Genomic DNA, 23,505 nt, shown 5'->3' with positions numbered 1-23,505 from the left:
TTTAATTGTATTCTATTTTTATTATCTTAATAACTGTATTTTATGCTTGTAAGATAGATTTCTATTTTTACTGTTTTTAACTTTGTATTGTGACGGCCTTTGGCCATATACAATTAAACCACTACTTGTATAATTGTCAGTTAACCCTTGTATGTATTGTGATTAAAACAAGCCAATTGATGGAAAGACAAGCACTCACCCCACCAAGTTAGATTTGTATATGTGGTCTCCCCGACTGATTATTTTCAGAACCGTAACACCTTTAGGCAGGGCTTTTTTTCTGGGAAAAGAGGTGGTGGAACTCAGTGGGTTGCCCTCAGAGAAAATGGTCACATGGCTGGTGGCCCCACCCCCTGATCTTAGATTGCCCTCCACGCCGCTCAGGGCAGTCTAAACCCCCCTCTGTCTGGAGATCAGGGGGCGGGGGCCACCAGCCACGTGACCATTTTCAAGAGGTTCCGGAACTCCGTTCCCCCGCGTTCCCCCTGAAAAAAAGCCCTGCCTTTAGGACCTACAATGACAGATGTAGCTGTATTACATTTGTGGACTGAAGATTCAACGAAACACGGTTTGTGCTAAAGTGAGGCTTTCTTCCTCACCCCCTCATCTATCATTGGCTGCATCCACATGTCAAGGATTCTCTGTTTTGCATTTATTGCTGCTACCTACGTAGAGACATGTGCTTTGGCAATGGGAGTTTTCAGCACACTTTCCTCGAGCAGCCACCTTCTCCCCTGCTATATCATGAGAGGCCTTTCTGAGGGCTTAAAAGAGCAGTCATTGCTATAGCACTGTAATTCCATAGCACTTAAGTAACTATTGAATTTTTTTTAAAAGAGGCCCTCAAAAAGTCCTCTGATGGGCACAGCAGGGAAAATGGCAGCTGTGAGGGTCAGACAAAAGGAAATTGCCATCAGTGTGGGCAGGAACTTTGCAAATCCATATCTTCCTGTCCCGATGGCATGATAACACTCTTGGATTGCGTTCTTGCCACAAAGATCAGAGAAAAGTCCGTTTGGGAAAGAGTTAATGGAAGATAGGGAAAGGACAACTGGAACACAATCACTGCACAATGCTGTGTGAATGCTGCAAAAAAAGAAAAAAGTGTTTCCATGTGGAAGGAGCCACAGTACCCGTCATTCCATTGTAATTTGGGGTGTGGGGCGGGGTGTTGAGGGAAGATGTAGAGCTACACTACACCTATCAGGAAACCCAGATATTTGCAAGAATGGCTGAAGAAGCAAGAAGAGCAAAGTTGACCCCCTGAAGCTGGCATGAAGAGGTACCACAGAGCGGTGAGTCAGCATTTCTACATATTGGAATGGTTTATAATTCTCTGAAACGGGGACAAGCAATGGCAGCCAATTTCAACCTCAATCAGCTTAAGCTTTTATTGGTGATAAATCTTGACTCTTTCCTGGAAAAAAAAAAGTTCCCTGGCTTCAGATGTTTATTCTAATGGTCCCATTTTACCTACTGGGTGGGGAACTGAAACAGCTTAGAAGTGAACCTCATCTTTTATAGCTTACCGGCTGTACATCACAAGCCAAAAGCAGGAATTGGAGGTCAGGAGACACTTGGAACTTCGTGGCTCTCAAGAAATGCTATGGAAAGACAAGGAAAGGGTGATAGAATCATAGGGTTGGAAGGGATCTCTAGGGTCCTCTAGTCCAACCCTTGCACAATGCAGGAATTTCACATCTACCCCCTGACTGCCCCAGTGCCCCCTGCTCCATGCCCAGAAGATGGCAAAACACCTCCAGGATCCTTAGCCAAACTGGCCTGTGGAAAATTGATACCTGAACCCAAGGTGGTGATGGGCATTACCCTGGGCACGTAAGAAGGCCACGAGAACTTAGCACTAATGTAACCCATTCTGCCCTCCCCCTCATGATCTGCCCAGGTTCCCAGAATCAGCATTGCTGTCAGATGGCCATCTAGCCTCTGCTTAAAAACCTCCAAAGGAGAGCCCACCTGATACACGCAGAGGCAACTGGACCGTTTCTTCAGGCTGTCCTTAAATATTTGGATGATCTAGACAAACAGGCACTTAAACTCATAGGCAGGCAAATCCATCCATCTTCCCACCTGTCCATCTACCATTGGTCAGTCTGCAGAGGGGGAAACCATAATGGCCTCCCTCAGTAATGAGGCCCAGTCTGAAGGACAGCTGTAGGTCTGGGAGCTTTATACCAGATAGTGGCACTGGGTTGGCCTGCTGGTCTAGCCAGACTCCCTGTGCCAAGAAATGTTGGGCTTTTCTGTGTTGGGCTTTTTTTCAGCGGGAACATGGTGGAACGGAGTTCGAGTACCTCTTGAAAATGGTCACATGGCTGGTGGCCCCGCCCCCTGATCTCCAGACAGAGGGGAGTTGAGATTGCTCTCCATGCTGCTCAGCGGCGCGGAGGGCAATCTCAACTCCCCTCTGTCTGGAGATCAGGGGGCGGGGCCACCAGCCATGTGACCATTTTCTCCAAGGGCAACCCACTGAGTTCCGCCACCCCTTTTCCCAGAAAAAAGCCCTGGGCCGATTCCAGACGGCCCTCCCCATCCCGAAACGTCGCGCGTCATCGCGCGAGAAAACGCTATATTTCGCGTTTTCCACGCGATGACGCGTGACGTTTTGGGATGGGGAGGGCCGTCTGGAATCGGCCCTGGTTTCTCAGCTGAAATTGCCTGCAACCCCCACCTATGACCTAGTGGCTCTGGGAACAAGAAGCCAAGGCCTGCTCTGCCAGGTTCCTGCTTCAAGCCATACACAGACAAAATATTATTGCTTTTTATTTCTTTAAATGTTTACATCCTGCTTTTTGGAATACAACCTCCCAAAGTATCTAATATTAATATGCCATCCCCTGTCTGCAGTAGATTTTGAGGATCCTGTTTTGAGAGTTTCTCCTTGCTATGGATAGTAGTCTGTCATGAGCACAACTTGGTCACTCTCTTATCCCCACAGCTCCACTAGCCAGATGCCGTCTGGCAAGCTGGTCTTGTTCGGTAATTAGCAGACTGACATGCGCATCGTGTTCAGATCTTGTCTTTAACTAACCAAGAACGCTAGTTTCTCTCATAGCCATAATTCCTCATCTGAAATATGGGGAAGATAATAGTATTGACCTGCCTGATGAAGTTGTTGTAAGGATGACAACCAGATAATATATGTGGGGTGCTTTGGACACTGAAAACACCATATAAATCCAAGTATTATTATTAATGTGGCTCAATGTTCACCCCCTTTTATTTAGGCCTTTCAGCAAGTCCCAGCCCTAATGCCACTTCCTGTCAGATAAGCCTCGAGCATATCTGCCATGGGTTAAATGTTCCAACGTATCTGTCATGTGTTATGAGTTTCTTGCTAGAGTAATTAACATGTCTCTGAGAACATGCAGAATAAAACCTGTTTTGCTGAATGGTTTCTAGCTGCTTATTTTGCAGGTGTTTTGGTTGAGACTTCCTGGCAGGCCTGGGAACTCGGCCTTGAAGTTACACAGAGACTGCACCAAGCCTCTAAGAGACTGAATAGAGCTCATCCCTTCCCTCCTCCCAGGCTCTGCGTGCCAAAATCCTAACGGACGTTCTTTCCCACTGGAGGGGGGCAGGGCGGGCGGGGACTGTGACCTCTAATTAACCTTGCTTTGCTACCTTGGGCCATTCCAGCCAATACTCCTAGCATCTTGATACTGGTATTTTTCTTTAATAAAAACAACTTTAACTCATACATCTGAATGATGCAGTGAAGTGTTGGGGGAAATACCTGGCAAGACCTGACACTCCCACACTCACAGTGAAATCCTAAGAAGAGTTACTCCAGTCTAAGCCCATCGAAATCAATGGGCTTAGATTGGAGTAACTGTGCTTAGGATTTCACTGTCAGAATCCTTTAGACTTTTTGCTCCTTGCCCCCCATTGTTTCTGGGATCAGGTGATGGTTGCTGAACCTCTCCGCCCCAACAACAGCTGTCCAATGCACTTCCCAGTTAGGAAGCAGTTGGAGTAAATGTCCAGAGACTAGAATGCTCCTAAGGCTTTTTTTCTAGCAGATCCTGACCTCAGTTCTGCACTCTTTTCTCCTTCCTTTCTCATTGTGGGAGAATGAGTACCATTGGTTTCACATTCCAGGTTTGAAACAAGTCTAACCCTGGAAGTCTGAACACCCTCTAAGGACCAAGCTAGAAGTGATGAGTTACACTTGAATGGCAAGTGAACAGACTCACATGTACTCCTCCGTGTTCACTTGCGCTCCATTTGCATTCCACTCAATCACGGAGTCTCCACTTGATCACATAACTATGTGATCGAGTGGAGTGCAAGTGGAGTGCAAGTGAACAGGGAAGAATACATGTGAGTCATGTGGTTCATGAAATGGCAGCGGTTGCCATTCAAGTGTAACTCATCACTTCTAGCTTGGCCCTAAGTTGAGCTCCAAAGAGATGTTTCTCCCAAGAGCCTGTTTAATATCCATGGAACACAAGGAGAGTGAAAGCAACTGTGCTTACCAAATCTCTGTCCTCCACTAACAAGGTGTAGTTCTTCTGGGGCACGTGCCACTTCACCGTGGTCCCTGTGTCACTTAGCGCCACCAGCACATCATCTGTACAAATAAAAGAAGGCAAACTGCAATCCATGTGATTCTTTTTATCAGATGTAACATGATTGTAACCCGCCCTGAGCCTGCTTGCGGGGAGGGCAGGCTAAAAATCCAATCAATCAATCAATCAATCAATCAATCAATCAATCAATCAATCAATCAATCAATCAATCAATCAATCAATCAATCAATCAACTACCAGGACCTGACACTCAGTGAGAAAAATCAATAATAGCAGTTTGGTGTCCCTGAAAGAGAACTGATCGGTCATCACTCTTTCGAACTTTTCCATCTCTAATGATGGAGATCTTGAGTTTTGCGTCTATGGAAGAGTATTTGAGCACTTTCAAGGCTGCATTTTTGGTCCATGAAAGGCCGCGGTTCTCTGAAGATAGAAAGTTTGAAAACCAGGGCCGTTTCCAGATGGCTTACCTTCACGCGGGACGTCGCGCCTCGTTGAGGGGAAAATGCGAAATATCACGTTTCCTTGTGTGAGTTTTGCGCGACGTCGCACAAAACGCGCGCGAGGAAACGTGATATTTCGCATTTTCCCCTCAACGAGGCGCGACGTCCCGCGTGAAGGTAAGCCATCTGGAAACGGCCCAGCACTCTGAAATAGGTTGTGTTCCTTTCTTTTTTTTTTTTATAATATTTTTTATTTTTCAATATCTAACATACAAACCTACTACATACATACATACCCTACAAAACAGTAACTACAAAAGACTACAATAGCACAAGGGATGGGAAGGAAAGGAGAAAAAAGAGAAAGGGAAGGGGGGGTGGAGAAAAAGGGGAAGGTAATCTACAAACACTAAACACTACGTTTCAATGCTTTCCCTTCATACTGCCACAGTAAAAAAATAGCTTAATAAGATAGTGACGGAGTGGTTGATCATACAAATTACAAATTACAGCTCAAATTAAATCTTTTTCCCTCCCCTGGGCCTCGGGCGCAATTCCCTCTGCGCAGCTACCGCCGGAGCGCTCATTGCCTCCCCCCTCCCTTCAGGCTTCGGATCCTCTTTTTTTTGCTTGGTATCTGGTCCAAATTCTGGATTTTTATCCACAAAATCCCTTAGCTGATCTTCCGAATTAATCTTGTAAGCTTTATCTTTATAATTAAACCCGATTCCTTCCGGGAGTAGCCATTTGTACTTTATATCCCGTTCCCTCAAAAGAGCTGCCAACATCTTGTACTTAAATCTTTTCTTCCACACTAAAAATGGAACGTCCTTCAATATCTTGACTTTATTTCCCAGAAAGTCCAATTCCGCATTATATGAATTATATAGGATACTGTCCCGGACCCTCCTAGATGAAAACTCGATAACAATCTCGCGAGGCAGCTGCCGCTTCGTTGCATATTTTGAAGATGCCCGACGGACTCCCAAAATGGCGCTTTTCACTTCTTCTTTAGTTGCCCTCGCGGGTGTCGCTAAAAGTTCCGAGGCGAGATCCCATAAATCCTCTTTTTCCTCCTCCTTAACATTCTGGAGACGCAAAATGGTTTGTGTTCGCTCCACTTGCAGTCCGATCAGCTGGTTTTCCACCAACTTTAATTCCCTGTTCGTTGCTCTCGTAAGTGACGCACTTTCCCGGGCAGACTTCTCTGCCCCCCCCCGCTGCTTCTTTAATGGCTTTCACATCGCTTTCAATTAAGCCCACCCTTTGATCTGTTTCATTCAGCTTGTCAACAAAGGGTTTTATGGCTTCCATAACCGCTCTTTTAACCAGTTCTTCAAGCGTCTCGCCCCTCTGCAAGGCCGCCGTAACTGACTTGCCAAGAGAAGGACTCTGCTTTCTTGCTGCCATTTTAGGGGGGGGGGAACCACCAATCTTCCGAGACTCTATGAGGGGGGAAAAATCCAAGTCTTCTAACCTTCAGACCCCACCACTCCTCACAGCGCTTGTAGTAACAGAAGGGATTCGCTTACTTACAGGCTTTTCGCCTAATCCTGCTCCTTGCCGTTTTCAATAGCCCGGCAGCACACTGGGTGCCGCGCTCGTCTGCCGGCCTCCATAGGGACAAACGGGCGATTTACCCCCTGCCTCGATCTGTCAGAGGGCTCGTCCCGGTGCGTCCCGGACTCAGACTCCCTGCCTGAGAGTCTGGGGGCTAACCTTTGCAGATCAGCCGCCCGGCCAGGCGGCTCGGCCGCTTCCTCTCGGACCTGCCGAGAGGAGCGTCCGACATGGCTGCGAAAATGAAACCGAATCCTGAAATAGGTTGTGTTTCAAGTCAGCCTGCAGTCATCATAACGAAGGGCAAAAACAGAAGGCTAGACGTCTACATACAAATTACAGGCTCATTCAACTGCAATCTACATCAGGATCAGGCAAGGCAGGGAGAGGGGTTTAACCCCCTTAATCTCCGTTCAGTTTTGCTAATCAAAATGAGCACCTCCATGTTGCTATTAGTACATTGAAGGGGAAAAAGGCATATCCTTTTAAAACACACCTCCCCCCACCCCGCATCAGAATGCCAGCAAAGCAGGCAGAGTGGAGGTTGCAGGGTGAAACCCCCTCCCCCCTTTAGCCCCATTGTAAATTGAGAGGAGAATGCGGACTGGGCCCAGCATACCTTCTGGACTGTCTCTTGCATATGTTCCCCGGAGGTCGCTTTGAACAGCTAATAAGCAGTTGCTGATGGCCCCTGGCCCCAGGGAGGTCTGCCTGGCCTCTACCAGAGCCAGGGCCTTTTCAGTCCTGGCTCCGACCTGATGGAACTCTCTGTCTGAGGAGACTAGGGCCTGGCGGGATTTGTTATCTTTCCGCCAGGCCTGCAAGACGGAGATGTTCCGCCAGGCATTTGGTGGGGGCTAGGCTCTCCTCTTGCCGGGCATACCGCTGAAGACCGTCCACCACCCATGCAGGAGCTCATAAAGTGTGACGCAGCCCTGCACCTAAAATGCTGAATTGTAATATTTATACCCGCCGTTTGAGAAATTTTATTGCACATGGAATAATGTTTTAAATGTTTATTTATAATGTTTTTATTGTTTTAAACTGTATGTTATAAATTGTATGTTGTTACACCGCCCTGAGCCCGTCTGATGGGGAGGGCGGTCTAGAAATGTAATGTAATGTAATAAATAAATAAATAAATGCCACCAGAGAAAACAAAGCTGCTCACCTGTCAGCCAGTGTAGCTGGGGGTGATGAGTTTGGAATTCATCACTCTCTAGGTCAGCAAGAGACAGTGGGGTGCGGAAGCCTGGTGGGAGGTCTTCTGGATGGAGAAGGAGAGGAGTTAGCACAGTGCCGCCTGTACCAGGGGCCGAAACAGACATGCCAGTGATCACAGACCTCTGTCAGTCTGCTAAAAAGGACATGCACACAGCCACAATTCGGATCAGGACCCAAGAAAAGGATTTACCCCGCCAAGTTCCGCTTAGTCTTGGTGCTCAAAACCCTAATGCCTGCACTGTTATTAGCAGTTCCAAAGGGGAAAAAAAGATGTTTCGTCTTTCCCCCTTGTAATAACTAATTAAACAACTAAACATTTCTTTATTAATAAGGAAGGACAGGAAGTCTAGTTTCAATTAGTGAAACCAAGTGGGGGTTGAAGGGGTAAATCCCTTTCTCTTGCCCCTTTGTCCACAGTCCAGATGACTGCTGCACACACGAATACACACCCAGTTTACCTTTTACAGAATGAGAGCTTTGTCACTTTCATTACCGAATGCTAAAGACGGTAAATTAAAGAAACTTAATGGCTTGCGAAAGAACATGGTCATGTAAATTATTCAGTTTGCTTACATCTACATCAGTTTGCATACTCACACTGCACACTTTATACAGATTGCCGCATCAGAGAGGCTGGTTGAGAGGAGAATTGCTAACCTTTAAAAAAAATCTTATTATTTTTAATCACCAGGGGACAGCGAGGATACTCAAATCTTCCACTGCTCTCCCACCAAGGAAAGTACCAGCTTCCCTGCCGCTGTTTGCTCTCACCTGGACTGAGCATCAGGATAGCCACAATGATCACGGACGCCAGCATGGCGACGACTAGCATGGAGATTCCAATTCCTTTCCAGTTGCGAGGTGAAGAGCTGGAGGCTCCCAATCTCTGAGCAAGAGTGGAGAGAGAAGATCTGCAGTTAGTACAAACGAGACCACTTAGCTGGGCCAATGGCATTAGTACAAATGGGTCAAAGGTGTTAACTGGGGTGTTTTACTATGAATGATAAATCGCTCTAACAGTGGCTGATTCCGCACACGTTGGATAATGCACTTCCAATCCTCTTTAGAGATCATTTGGAACTGAATTTTTCGCGTGTGTGAAACAAAAAATCCACTTCCAAACAATTGCTAAAGTGCATTGAAAGTGCATTATTCAACGTGTGCGGAATCAGCCAGTATTTGTCCTGATGTCAGTTTGGACAGCAAAGTCTACACTATAATGGCAACCTCACTTTAAATTTGTTTTTAAACACTAATAGACTAGCAATGTTTGCAAGAAAGAAAAAAGAAAGAAAGAAAGAAAGAAAGAAAGAAAGAAAGAAAGAAAGAAAGAAAGAAAGAAAGAAAGAAAGAAAGAAAGAAAGAAAAGCTATGGTTCGTTGTTGTGGTAAAATTTATTTATTTACATTTTTTATGGTCCGCCTTTCTCACTGGGACTCAAAGCAGACGACAGTGTGGGTCAGTACAGTCAATTTGAAAGACGTTTCAATGAACAATGTAATAGGATACATAAATGCAAACTTGAAAAGATTTTAAACCAGCAAAAATCTGACAGAGTTAAAGGAATGCTGAAACAAAGCATAAACTATTCTAAGATTCATATTAAACAACATAGAAACGATCAAGTAGGATCATACCTATAGCAACAGACAGTACCTAGTAGTAAAGTCTATACTCCCTATCCCTTGACTTTGAACCCACTTCTCTTTGAAATGACTTCCTTATAGTATTGCCCTCCTATCTGAGAGTCTCTCTACACGAGATGCCTCGGTGCGTGTTCATCAAGTGTAGGAAGACGCAATGTTGGCCAGGAAGGGTAGTTTTAAAAGACAGAGCTGGTGGAGACCTTTCCTCAGAGGGTTTGTCAATTTCATCTTCACCTCCCCAAACACTCTGTCAATTTCACCTCTCCAGTCTAAAACTGGCCGAATCCACACTACTGTTGTTCTTGCGGCAGTTTTTCACTTCCGCTGCGCCATTCCTTCATCTGTTCACACGCATTGTCTCTGAAGCCGTTATTAATTCGGCATGGCGTCACCACAGCCCATTGCTCTTTCACCGCGGGTTATCTTTTGATGAATAACTGCCCTCCGTTGAATTTCGAGCCTCTCTTGACCCGCCTCCCAATTAAGAAGTAATTCTCCGCCTTTGTCCCCACCCCTTTTTTTAAAAAATAAAAGAGTACCGTGTTGATATGGCGACATCTCATCATATTAATCTCATTTTAAAAAAGCGGGCAGACCTCAAATATCAGAGGAACAATTTCATATGTTAATTCGATTTATATATTGGGGGGGGGCATCCACAGATACTGAAATCGTGGCTCATGTTACGCCCCAACACGGACTGTGCCGACGAGTTAGGCACAGATGTCAATTTTCCAAAGACAAAATGAAGCTCTGCTGTGGGATGCTGCTGTAGGTGATCGTGACCGCTCACCCATTCCTGGATGATTTCAACCAGCATGCAGGCTGTGATGTTCCAAATGCTCATTGTAAGTGTCTTGGGTGATTTTTTAAAATATATTATATTAATGGTGTCGTTGTACCATTGAACCAGGATGCTTACTCGTCGATATAGCGTCAATTTGTCCTTTAAAAAAAAAAAAACCGCGGGGCCATTTGGGTTTTTCCCGCTCCTTTACCCGTCTTTTTGAAAGGGGATGTGATCAACGGATTGCGCAGGAGAAGCGCTATTCAAAGGGTGATGTGGACAAACAAGCAAAGAACGCGCAATAACAGATGGAGCAATCATTGCACAAGAAAAGCGGGAGCTAAGGTAGTGTGGAATCGGCCACTGTGTTAGGGATGTGTGCTGCAAGTTTCTGATTTGGGTTTTTAACCCGAATCGAGCCCGATTTGTAAAGATTTGGGATTCCCAAATTAGCCCCAGCATTGCTGAGCCGATTCAGGAATCCTGAAGGAAAGATTTCCGAAGTGATTTGAATTGCTTCAGGAAGCTTCAGGCAAAGCGGCGGCAGCCGCTCCCACAGCACTTTTCTAGCTGTTTGCTGTATTATTTTAATTAATTTTAGTAACCTATACAAACTGTGATAAGGGATTTAATTGTTTATTAGTTGACTTTGACTTGACTAGCTGTTTGCATTTCAAACACCAAGAAAAGTGCTGCTTGCTTTTAAACCTCCCACCCCGCCGCTTTTCTCCCTCACTTCCGTCCCCCCTCTGCTTTTTTCCTCACCCTCCCATGGGGGAAAAAGCGGTGGGGCGGGAAGTTTGAAAGCCATCCGTTTCGTGCCACTTGCAAGCAGCATGAAAAGAGGCGCTTTCAAAGGCTGTGCCGCTTGCTTCATCCGATGGGAGGGGGAGCCTCCTCCCCCTCCTATTGGGGGAAGCAAGCGGCAGGGCAGGAAGTGTAAAGCAACATTTTTTCTTGCCACTTGCAAGCTGCATGAAAAGGGTTGGTTTGAGCCTCGGTGTGCTCTGAAGCTTTTAAACAACCAAATCTTTTTGGGGTGCATACCCCTAATCGCAATCAGAGGGCAGCAAGGGATGGAACTGGGCTGAAGCTGCCTTCCAGAGCCAGGCTTGGGCTAGGAGAGGCTGTTTCCCTTCTGGCATTTAACAGCCCCTTCACACAGCTCCAGTTTACAGCAAAGCTTTTGATCTGCCACTGACTCTGTCTCTTTAAATTTACCCTTCCAGGCTAACATTGCACTTCCTAACATGTGTTCTTCACGTGTCTGATATCTCATGCAGAGATACTGTGAGTAAAAAGCCCTTTTGAATAATTCAGTTTTGTGTATTCTGCAGAAAGCCGGGAGAGTGGGAGCTTTCCTAACCTCTTCAGGTCGTCCATTCCATAAACCGGGGGCCATCACAAAGAACGCACGTCTCTTCGTGCAGCTGTTGATTTTGCCCATGTGCAAGGGGACACTCGCAGAAGGTCCTGAAAGCGAACAAATCGAAACTAAACTCAGACAAGACCAAAGTGATGCTGCGTGGGAAGGCAGAGATATTGAAGGACATTGTGCTCCCCACTATCAATGGGGGTCAGTTGACCCTTAGAGACTCAGTTAAGAGTTTTGGGGTTATACTGGATCTGGCACTGCTGCTAGAGAAGTAAGTAAATGCAGCTGCAAAAAATGCCTTCTTTGAAGTTAGTTTAGCTTGGAAGATGGTGCCCTTGACACCTTGACATGGCTGATATGGCCACCTGGATCCATGCCATGACAACTTCAAGGCTAGACTACTGTAACGCACTCCACATAGGTCTCCCCTCTAAGTTAACTTGGAGACTCCAGTTGGTGCAGAACACTGCGGCTCCAGGATCAGGAGCTAGACAAAGCAGGCACTCCATTGGCTTCCCATCAGTTACCGGATCAGTTCAAGGTTTTGACTACCACATACAAAGCCCTTCATGGGCCTTGGTCATTCATATCTACAGGACTGCCGGTATCCTACCAGAGCAGCTTCGGTCATCTGAACAAGGCTTCCGCAGGTGCCGCCTTACAACTGGGCAAAACCAACAATTGCCCATACACGTGCATTCTCTGTGGTGGCCCCCACCTTATGGAACAGCCTGTTTGAAGAGGTCAGGAAAGCTCTCAGTCTCTTGCTGTCATGTATGCCAGCATACCTGCCATTATTGTGTTGTGCTGATCATAACTGTTTGCCAAAGTTATATTCTGCACACTGTATAGCTCATCCGAGAGTGTCTTAACTGCTAATATTAATTGCAGGAGAGCCAGTGGGGCCTCTCCGTTATCTGTTGAAAATATGTACTTTCACTTTTCCAGCAAGTGTCCTTGAAGGCGAGCTGCTAGCAGCGGACATTGTGTGATATCTTTCCCAGAGACTGGGATATTTTCACTTTGTACTGCATTTAGTCTAAACTAATCAGTTCCCATGTAACTCCTTTGGGGTTTTGCGCCAGAATGTCCACGGTCCCAAAGGGCAGGAAGTTTCCCTATAATTAGTAATGCCTTTGTTTGAATTGTCACTTCTGCCAATTGCCACCTTTGTGTGAACACCCTGAACTGTATGGATCTCAATAAGGTTGCTTCAACGGGAATGCATGTGTGTTAACTGTGTGGAGAGCTTGAGGGGCCTAACTGCCAGGGACTGACACTTGCCTTTCTACAAACTATGCAAAATCTAAATAATCTCTGAACCATTTCCTTACAGCATTTCCTAGAAGGGCATTTTACACCGTTAACAGGACTGTGCTGTAAGGAAATGGTTCAGAGATGTGTTGGAAAAGAGATAGAGACTGTTGACTATACTACTGTGTACTGTCTTTTGATGTAAGTATACCCCTACTGGATAGTTTCTCCACATCGTTTAAAGTATTATGTCAATTTGCTTATTTTTTTTCAGTACTGTTTCAGCTCTATATTGGATTTCTGCTTGTTTTCAAATTTTTATTGTATTGTTTATTGGATGTCCCCGCCATTGATTGTATTACCTTACTCTGTGTAAGCTTTGCAAATTGCACTGATATGCCCTACTACATTGTTTATTAAAATGTTTTTGAAATCGACTGTAGTGGCTCGCATTGTGTAATCTGCCTTGAGTCTGTGAGAAAGGTGGACTATAAATAAAATTAAATAAGCAAATAGACAAATAAATAAAATTCCCACTGAGAAATCTACTTCGAGATTTTCTTGGGGCCTCAGAGAAGGTGGCCAGGACAAGCAGGAAGAGCGGGGAGGTGATGGATAACAGAAAGAGTAAGAAAGGAGGGAAATGGGATTTCCACTCCGCTGCAAATCCTTGCAGGTTCAGGGATTTTCAATCATGTTAAAAAACAGCCCCTCCTAAACCATGATTTATGAACAACTATAAAAGCACCCCTTTCTTTCCTGTAAGCAATTAAGGGTAACTAAATAAAGTTAAGTAAAGCAGAGAAGCCCAGTGAGCGCAGGTAAGCGTTTGTGTGCATGCGTACCGATGAGGCAATCAACTCACGCGGAGTCCACTTAGTTTAGAAGAGAAAATAAGAGTCCTTTTATTTAGGAACTCCACTCAAGATAGGATAGAGACAGAATCTAGTCTCATCTGTCTAAGCTAGGATGTGGGTAGATATGGTCATGGTGGCAAGCAGGGCTTTTTTTCAGCTGGAACGCGGGGGAACGGAGTTCCGGCACCTCTTGAAAATGGTCACATGGCTGGTGGCCCCGCCCCCTGATCTCCAGACAGAGGGGAGTTGAGATTGCCCTCCGCGCCGCCGAGCGGCGCGGAGGACAATCTCAACTCCCCTCTGTCTGGAGATCAGGGGGCGGGGCCACCAGCCATGTGACCATTTTCTCCAAGGGCAACCCACTGAGTTCCACCACCTCTTTTTCCAGGAAAAAAAACCCTGGTGGCAAGACAGAGTGAGTGAATGTGCCATGTGAGGAAGATGAAGAAGGATAGAAGAAAGTTCCCTGAGAGTAGCAATCTACACATCAAAAGGGATAGCATCAGCTAGAGCAGAGCCCCCACCCCCCCGTAACCTGAGACCAGAAACAAGGGAGAGCGTACAAGTTCTTCACTTCTTACATTTCATCTCCTTTGCTCTTTCCTTGACTTGGAGCTTTCAAGTTTGCTCCAGAGAGAGGCAACAGCTTCTACCGCTCATCCTCCGAACACAGCCGTAGTGGCAGCCAGGATGTCTGAGGCATTCCAGTCTGAATTTTTGTGAAACAGCCTAGAACAGACCCAGTTCCTATCCTTGCTACCACAGTACCTACAAAATCTAAACGATAAAATAGTCACAATAAATGCTGACTACTTCTTCCACAGTTCAGTCTTCCGCACACCTACAGTCTGGCTCTTTGATGGCCAATTCCGGGAGCAATCATAAGCATGTTTACTTAGAAGTAAGTCCCATGTTGCTCAATGGGGCTTCTTACTCCCAAGAAAGTGTTACCAAGGTTGCAGCCTCTGTCTCTCCAGCAAGTCCGAAGGGGTATTCCTATCCTATAGGAGTATTTTAAACCCAGGTCTGAAATGCCCTCTTGCGTTCCAGTCTCTCTGTCCGATGAAGACAGTTAGGACAGGTCTCTATGATGCAAATTCTTTTTGGGTCGTTCCCAAAAGTCTCTTCTTCTGGAAAAGCCAGAAGTTACTAATTTAAAAAAAACCCTCAAAGAAACTTGCTCCATTATTGATCGATAATACCCACAGAGCTTTTAAACTAATTGCCTGGCATCCTATCAGTCTTTCTGCCTCAATGGTATTTTCAGTCTTAATTAAGAGATCAGAGAACCTCCAAAGCAGCTTGGATGGGAGCCCAGGACGGGTCCATGGCCCACCACTAGACACATCTTCACTTCTGAAAGCTTTGGACTCAAAATCCACAATTTGGCTCCTCACACAGCAGAAGCAGTTTTACAGTCCCCTGAGAGCCATGATTGGTTGTACAATAATTGGGGTCATCACTGAGACTTCATGGTAGCTCTTCTGCATGAAACTTCCAATATTCAGCCCCAGTTAAAAAACTTTATCTTCACAGATGGAAAAGAAAATTCCTTTAGAAATGAGTTTCTCTGAAACAAATATCCCTAGAATGGCAATTCCTGCTCCAGTAGGGGGGAGGTAGGCAGGGCTTTTTTTCTGGGAAAAGAGGTGGTGGAATTCAGTGAGTTGCCCTCGGAGAAAATGGTCACATGGCCGGTGGCCCCGCCCCCTGATCTCCAGACAGAGGGGAGTTGAGATTGCCCTCCGCGCCGCATGGCGCGGAGGGCACTCTCAACTCCCCTCTGTCTGGAGATCAGGGGGCGGGGCCACCGGCCATGTGACCATTTTCACGAGGTTCTGGAACTCCGTTCCACCATGTTCCCGCTGAAAAAAAGCCCTGGAGGTAGGTAGTATCACTATAGAATCAGCTAGACAGGGCAAATTCAGGCTTGAGTACATATTGGCAGATGTTCGTAGTTGGCACCAGAGGAAGAAGGGGATGACAGAGTACTAGTTAATAAGTAATGTGTATGCCAACTGGTAACGTTATCGGTCCACTTTGGTACCATATTATAATCTCAGTGTCACACGATCTGAATCCACTTCTGCCTCTTCCATTGACACCTCTCTCTGTGATTGTTCTTGAGCCAACCAAGCTGAGTAAAAGGGTCCCCCATTCTTCTATGGGTTCTGGTCCAAGCACAATGATAGCTGTGCTTTTGGGCTTAGTGGGTCCCTTAACCACTCTATGCCTTGTCAAGTAACTCACCTTACTGTTCACTAAGTCTAGTCATGGAACTGGAAAAGATTCCAGATCCTCCATGTATTAATCTGCAAAGACTGTTTTTATTATTTAACTTAATTTATACTTTGCCTTTCTCCCCACTGGGGACCCAAGGAGGTTTACCTAGTTCTCCTCTCCTGCAATTAATCCTCACAACTGCTCTCTGAGGTAGGTTAGACTGAGTGCATGTGACTGGCTCAAGATCACGCAATAAGCTTCCATGGCAGAGTGGATTTGAACCTCGGCCTCCTAGGTCCTAGTGCAACACTATAGCCAGGGTAAAATGGGGGGAAGGAGATCAACGTAAGCTGCAGTGGCTCCCCATTGTGGGAAAGGTGGGGTACACGTAAATAATAAATACAGCTGAAGATGGGGACGGATAAAAGGTAGGCTGCTTGGTGGGTAGACAGGAAACAAACAAACAAGGAAAGCTGAGAATATGGGGGCTGCCAGGAGGAAAGAGGAAATAATGTGCGGATGGAGATACAGGGTAAGGTGAGGTGCACCGCATAAGTCCTCACAGATTTCCCAACTGGGCCCAGCATGGCTGGCACCACAAAAACCAAATAAAAGTAGGTTGGCTGGTGGGTGGAAAGGAGGCAAGGGAGCTGGAAAAGGAAGGGGGGAAACAGAAGAGCTTGTTGGGGCTCTCAAGGAAGGGGAAGAAGAAATAGTGGGGGAGGGTAAATCAGATGCCCCTCACCTGTACATTCACAGGTGCTTCACCGCATGTTCAAACTCCAAATCAGCTTGGTAGAAATCAACCTACTTTGTCATTAAAAGGACTAAAAGTTGGCTAAAGTAGTTTGTATCAGGCAAGAAGCTGATTTGATGTTCCTTCCAAGAAACGTTACTCGCACCTTAAGATGTATTGGAACCGGAACTCCTTGACTCAGGACGGAGCCCTGTGCTGCCAGATGAAAGAGTCCGAGTAGACTTGTGAAACACCAGCTGGCCCACATAGACCCTGCAATACTGCACTTTGAAATCTGCAGCAAATAAGATTTCAATTAGCTCATTGTGCAATCTTCCCTATGCAATTCTCCAAGGCGAGAAAAACCTTTTAAAAGAAATCCAAGGTAAATTTTGCCAGCTTTTGGAGCTTTTTAAAACCTGGATTCAGGCCTGGCTTTGGGAGGGAAACAGCCTTGGTTGCTATGATTGATGACTTCTGCTGGGATCTTCTCAGTGGATTGTGATACCATTGACCAGGGAAAGTATGGCTGAGTTGGGGGGGGGGGGCACCATGCTTCACTGGTTCCACTCTTACTTGACCAATTGCAGATGGTGAAGCTAGGGGAATACTGCTCAGCCCCACAGAATTTATGCTAAGGGGTCCTGCAGAATTCTGACCTGTTCCCCATGCTCTTTTCATATTGCTTACCCATAGGTTAGTAATTGGATGGGAGACCTCCAACAAAGACCAGGGTTGCAGAGGCAGGCAATGGCAAACCACCTCTGTTAGTCTCTTGCCATGAAAACCCTGCCAGAGGTCACCATAAGTCACCTATGACTTGAGGGCACTCTCCACCACCACCCACCCATCAGTTACCAGGCTCAATTCAAGGTCATGACTATCACATTCAAAAACCCCACTCTGGCCCCACCCCACCGGGAGATGTGGGAAGACGCTGCCATGGCAGGAACGGTCCGAGAGAAGGCCACCCACCCTCAGGTCTCCTCTGATGAAGCGGCCAAAGGGAGCCAGGATGGGGAGAGCCCACAGAGCCTGCGCCCACCCCAGGAGCCAGGCGCAGCAGGGGTGGAGGTACAGGAGAATGCCACGGCCAACGGCCGGCCTGCCCCTCTCTGGTGGGACGAGCCCCAGCCTGTGGCTGCAAGGGCCCCAAGGGAGATGCCCAGGTGGTGTTGGGGTGGATGGGACTGGTGGGGGCTGGCCAGCCCTGCCCTCCACAAGGGCTATAGAGATCAGGGCGGGGCTAGGGGCAGCTGCTGCCCCAGGAGCGCCCAGATGGGCCAACACAGCCATCAATCAGCTCAGGGAAGGAGGGAGCACGCTCTGACAGGGGAAAGGGGGGAGTTCCTCCAGGGAGGTCCTATAAAGGGAAGGGTGACAGGGAAGGCTGATGAGGAGTAGCTGGGAGAGGAGACAGTGAGAGAGAAAGAGAAGAGAGCAGAGGAGCGAGAGGGCTAACCACCCTAGAAGCCTAACCAACCTACCGGAGGGAGAGAGGGTGTGAAAGTGCTGCAAACCCCCTTCCTCCCTCCAATTCTGAGGCCTACCCCCAAGAGCATCCTGACATGTGCACCAACCTGGAGGGTGCACCCCCCTCAGGCCCCAACCCCTCCGGCGAGGAACCTGACACATGTTCTGCTTGTTCTGATATTTATTCTGGGCATAAAGCTATTTATACATAAACCTTTTCAAGGCTGGGACAAGGAGAACGATGAACAATACCTGTTTGCAGATTTGAAATCTAAAAAATAAACTGAACTTTGTTCAAGATTCTATACCATTGAAATCAGAGTCTGTGACACCCTTGTGCTGAAAGAACGGCTCTGATTTTCCATCTGTTTCCAGACGCAATTGAAAAGGTGTTCTTACCTTTAATGCCTTAACGGCTTGCGGCCAGGGTACCTGAGGGACCATCTCCTCCCATACTATTCAGCATGCCAGTTAAGATCTGCCTCTCAGATCCTGCACTCTATACCCCTGCCTTCAGAAGTGAGGTGGGTGGCAACTGGAGACAGGGCATTTTCTGTGGTGGCACCTCACCTTCGGAATGCTGTCCCCTTGAGGCTTGCCTGGTGCCTGCTTTACTTTCTTTTAGGTGCCAGCCTACAACACATCTTTTTAACCTAGGCTTTTAATTAGTTTTTATCGTATGTTTTTAATGGTATGCTTTTGCTTTATGAATAATTTTTATGTTGCTTATGTCTAATGGGCTGGATTTTTAATGCCTTTTTCTTATACTGTGATTTTTAATTATAAGCCAACTTGAGCAGGGCTCTGAAGAGATAGCATAGAAATATTCTAAATAAACAAAAAACAGGAGACAATAACCAGCTACTGAGCCATGACTCTACAGTCCATGAGTCCCAGATCACAGCTTTCCTTCTGCTAACCAAAAGGGCCTTTTAGTCTTTGCTGCTTCTTATACACCAGTGCCTACCATGACAGCGGCAAAGTGACAAAGTGAAGGAAGACCTCATCAACAGTCCTGCAAAGTTAAGGCTAATTTTCAGGCCCTGTTCTTGCAAGAAGAATGGGAGGCAAATTCACACAATCAGCTGCAGTGGTAGTTATCAAGTGTTAACCTTATAAACTTGCCCTTTCCTAGAACTCCCTTCCTGCATTAAGAAATCCTGAATTTGAGAGCCTGGGATAGCAATCTTAAAAATATAATGTGGTTATTGCCGCTGCATCATTGCAATAAACTGGGAGCCCACAAGGAATCACAGGAGGGGGGACCAATCAGAGAGACCCTCTCAAAAAATTTCCCCCTTTCAGGGTTCTATATGTTTTCAGGCACTTAATTTTCCTCCCTCTCCTTTTTTTGCCTTTAAATGACTCCATTGCTCTCAATATTCCATCACCCCATCCATCCCTCAATATTCCCTCCCTCCCTCAGTCCTCATTAGGCCACATCTCTGCTTTGGTTAATGTACAGAGCCATAGCTTTTCTTTTTTTGCATGCATGGAGCTGTATGTGCAGAAACCCCACTTGTTTTGCTGTTGGGATTGGCACTAGTCACCCACCCTATATATAGTGACAATTCTTCATTTATGATCAGTTTGTAAGGTGGTCTGCAGTCTTTTTCTTGTTAGTCTTTTTACCAATTGTGTGAGGAAGCTTGCTATTGTCCCATTTTTATAGATGGGAATTAACTGGCTAATGGAGGATATACAATTGGGCTTGCCACTTCAACCCAGGTCTCTCAAAACCATTGGACTGTAGTAATGATTCCTGTAAATCAGCCCACAGCAGAGAAGAAGCATGACAGATAGAAAAAGAAGCCGTGGTGTGAAGGGTTCCAGACATTTCACAGGGGGTAGAAAACAGGAATTTGAGAAACTTACAACTACTTTTATTATAACTTCTACTGCTACTATTAACTTACTATAACTTCTGCTACTCTAGTCCAAAAACTAAACTACAGCCCTGGATTCATCTATATTAACCAGTATGACTTAAACCTTCTTGCTTGCTTTCTCTATCATCCTTTTGACAATGGAATGCTGCCATTGTGGACTCCCAATAATTGGCTTTGAGCTTTTCTGCAGGCAGAGGAGATGAAAGAGGCCAAGGGTCTAATTAATGTAGGACAAGGAGGTAGAATTGTATCCAGGGATCACTCTACACTACGGGAGGCATGTTGGATTGTTGAATAAGCTCTGACATTAACTAAATAATTCCCTGCATGTAATGAACTAGCACATAAAGGACATGGATATTTTAAATTCTTTGATGTACTTGTTTAGTACACTACTGGTACAATCCTAAACAGAATTATGCCCTTCTAAGTCAATGGGCTTCGAAGTGCACTGTGATGGAGTTTTTTAAAAGTCTGAAGTGGTACAGACCACAGTGTTATCACTTTGGTCTCAGTACTTCATCCTGCATAATGTGTAGACGAGCTTCAGTATTTGGGAAAAGGACATCCCAACATTCTTTTCAAAGGAAGCAATGAGATAACAGCTTCCTCCTCCAATACCTATTCTGTTAAAGATTCTCTGAGCCTCTTTGCATGGAGGGAAAGGCAGGATATAAAGATTCTAATAGAGAAATACATACATTAAAAAGTCCCTTTAAAAGCCAAAGCACCTGCAGAGACGGGCAAGGACAGCCACAGCAATTTTGCAGAGCATCTCATAAGCTCCCATATGCTAATAATATGCAATTTTCAAACCTCCGTTCAATTTTTCAATTGAATTATCCATAGGGTGTAGCATAACCACATAAATTCATTCTGAGATAGCCAGTACAATTTAAAAATTAAAGAAATGACCTCCCCATTAAAGAAATTAAAAATTAAAGAAATGGTACCCACCTCTCCCAATGTTACCTGCTGCAACTACAGGAAACACTTTTGTGGGTAACCAGACAAAAGGTCTACTTTTGCAGCAGCATATGCAATACAATCAGTGTCAAAAATTAGCCCTAAGAACTTGGATCTTGCCTCAGAGTATGTCATGGTAGCAATTCAACATATAATGAAATAAATCCCTGATCCCACAAGCCCACAGACAGCAGCTTTCAAGCCTTGAAGCATTAAGAGTCCTTGCTCTGTGCTTTAATTCAGGCTTTGCTCACTAGCGGCGAATGTATGACAACCTGCAATCTCAATCCCATCCAGAAAGTGTCCTGTGAGCAACAGCCTGTGGATACAAACTACCCATGAGGTTAAGCCCCATCCATGAAACTGCCTTGGGACCCCTGACCCTGTTTCCTAAGCCATCTTCTCTTTGAAAGTCTGCTTCAAAGAAGGGTAACAGGAGGCTTCAGGCTAACAGAAAACTCACCAGAGCAGCTGACATGTTCTGATGGGCAGCTATCATGCTGAGGGTCTTGTGGAGAAGCCCAAAGTGCAGGGACACCAACTGTGGTTGTCACTCCCTTCGTCCCCGGTGACAATTCTCAGGTCTTCTGTACTGTAGAAGTGGCACTGAGCATCCCTAGGCCATTAAAGCTTCTTGCAGAAAACCTTCTTGCCAACAACTGATATACTGACCAAAGCAGAGGAAGGGGGATCAATCAAAATGACAGGTGCAATCTGGGCTCCCTCAGCCAAAAAAAAAAAATCCTGCCAATGGTTTGGCAGGGAGTATAGCCAATTAAAGTAAATGGATGGGGGAAAAGGGGGGAAAGCGCATTTAGGCAGGAACCCAGAAGGCACCTTTAACTGTTTAAGGAGCAGGGACATGGGGTGGGGGAAGGGGGCTGAACTATTGCAGAGAACACCAAGTTCAGCAGCATGAAAACCCCCAAACTTTCAAAGACCTGGGCCAATTCCAGACGGCCCTCCCCATCCCGAAACATCGTGCGTCATCGTGCGTCGTCGCACGGAAAACGCGAAATATCGCTTTTTCTTGCACGAGTTTTGCGCAACGTCACGCAAAACTCGCGCGAGAAAACGCGATATTTCGCGTTTTCCGCTCGATGACGCACGACGTTTCGGGATGGGGAGGGCCGTCTGGAATCGGCCCTGGAAAGGACTTCAGATTCAGTATCTGATTCAAAAGCAAATGCGTCCCGTGTCCGCGCAATCTAAACTGCTGGTGTCCTGCAGAAAGGCCCCTGTAGAAATGTGGGGAGGGGCTCAGGCAAGGGAAACAAGACAAGCCATGCCCAACTCTCCCTAAAAATCCTTCCAAGATCCCTTTATTTATGTATTTTAGTCCCCCTTTCTCACTGAGACTCGAGGCAGATTACAGAGTCAGGGCTTTTTTTCTGAGAAAAGAGGTGGTAGAACTCAGTGGTACCAGCTCCCAGGACCATGTGATGATGTCACTTCTGGGAAATGACATCATTGTACAGGGCGTGCCCACCCCCAGGAGTGCTCCCATGATTTGAGTCCGCTCACCTCCCCACCCCAGGCCGATTTGGGCCTGATCCTGGCTGTTTTGGGCCCGTTTTGGCCATTTTGGGCCCAATTTAGACCTGAAGCAGCCAGGATCGGGCTGCTGTGTGTGTGTGTGTGTGGGGGGGTGTTCCCTCACCTGGCAGCGGCCCGTTCCTGGCTGTTTTGGGCCCATTTTGGGCCCAAAATGGCCAGGATCAGACCTCTGCCGGGCAGGGGAACACTCTCCTTCCTGGCAGCCGTCCAATCCTGGCTGTTTGGGGCCTGAATTGAGCCCAAAATGGCTGAAAGCTAGCATCTAGCATTGCAGCTAGCATCTAGATCAGAGCATATTCGTGCTATTTTATCAGCGAAAAACTTAGCAAAGGCCTCGCAGCTAGGAGTCAAACTACAAGTGACAAATTACACTTTCCTGGCAAGTGAACAGACTTACGTGTATTCCTCCCTGTTCACTTGCACTCCACTTGATCAAGTGGAGAGCAAGTGAATGGCAAGTGAACAGGGAAGAATACACGCGAGTCTGTTCACTTGCCAGGAAAGTGTAATTCGTCACTTGTAGCTTAGCTCTAATGGTCTGTTCCTGGGACTGGGCAAGAATTAAGGGAATTCCGCTTAACAACCCTGGTAGCAAGTTAACAATGTCCTAAAAAGTGTAACTGGTGAGGAATTTAATCCCAGAATGGTTTTTAATGTGAGTATTGTGCAGTTATGAAGACTTGCCACCAAATTAGTGGAATGATTGTGACTGAGTGATAGGGAACAAGCTTTGCATACAGAAGATTGCAGGTTCAGTCCCTGACATTTCCAGCTAAAAGTTCTTGGGAAGCAGATGTTGGGAAAGACTTAGCAAAGGCCTCACAGCTCATTGTGTTCCTGGGACTGTAAACGTTCAGATTTAGGGGGTTAGGTGTCTGGATAGCTTAAAACAATTGGGATGGTTGTGAACTAACTGACACAATGGTTGCTGAGAAATCTTGTTTCTTTGCTGTCTTCGTTTCCGC

General features: G+C 46.2%; 1 protein-coding gene across 1 annotated transcript in view; it reads right to left on the bottom strand.

Annotated features, from left to right (window-relative positions):
* LOC129327278 (inactive dipeptidyl peptidase 10-like) overlaps positions 1-21,482 on the bottom strand; it is an 86,503-nt gene extending 65,021 nt beyond the window's left edge. The window contains exons 1-5 of the mRNA XM_054975773.1: positions 21,447-21,482; positions 8,549-8,663; positions 7,725-7,820; positions 4,497-4,591; positions 1,530-1,604 (exon numbers count right to left, since the gene is read on the bottom strand). Coding sequence (XP_054831748.1) covers positions 1,530-1,604; positions 4,497-4,591; positions 7,725-7,820; positions 8,549-8,663; positions 21,447-21,482 — 417 coding nt within the window. The remainder of the gene's footprint in view (positions 1-1,529; positions 1,605-4,496; positions 4,592-7,724; positions 7,821-8,548; positions 8,664-21,446) is intronic.
* Positions 21,483-23,505: the final 2,023 nt, after the last annotated feature.

The sequence above is a fragment of the Eublepharis macularius genome, chromosome 4, assembly GCF_028583425.1.
Source record: "Eublepharis macularius isolate TG4126 chromosome 4, MPM_Emac_v1.0, whole genome shotgun sequence".
In the NCBI taxonomy this organism is placed as follows: domain Eukaryota; kingdom Metazoa; phylum Chordata; class Lepidosauria; order Squamata; family Eublepharidae; genus Eublepharis; species Eublepharis macularius.
Note: the sequence above shows the minus strand (reverse complement) of the source record. Positions and strands in the feature narration are given on the sequence as shown.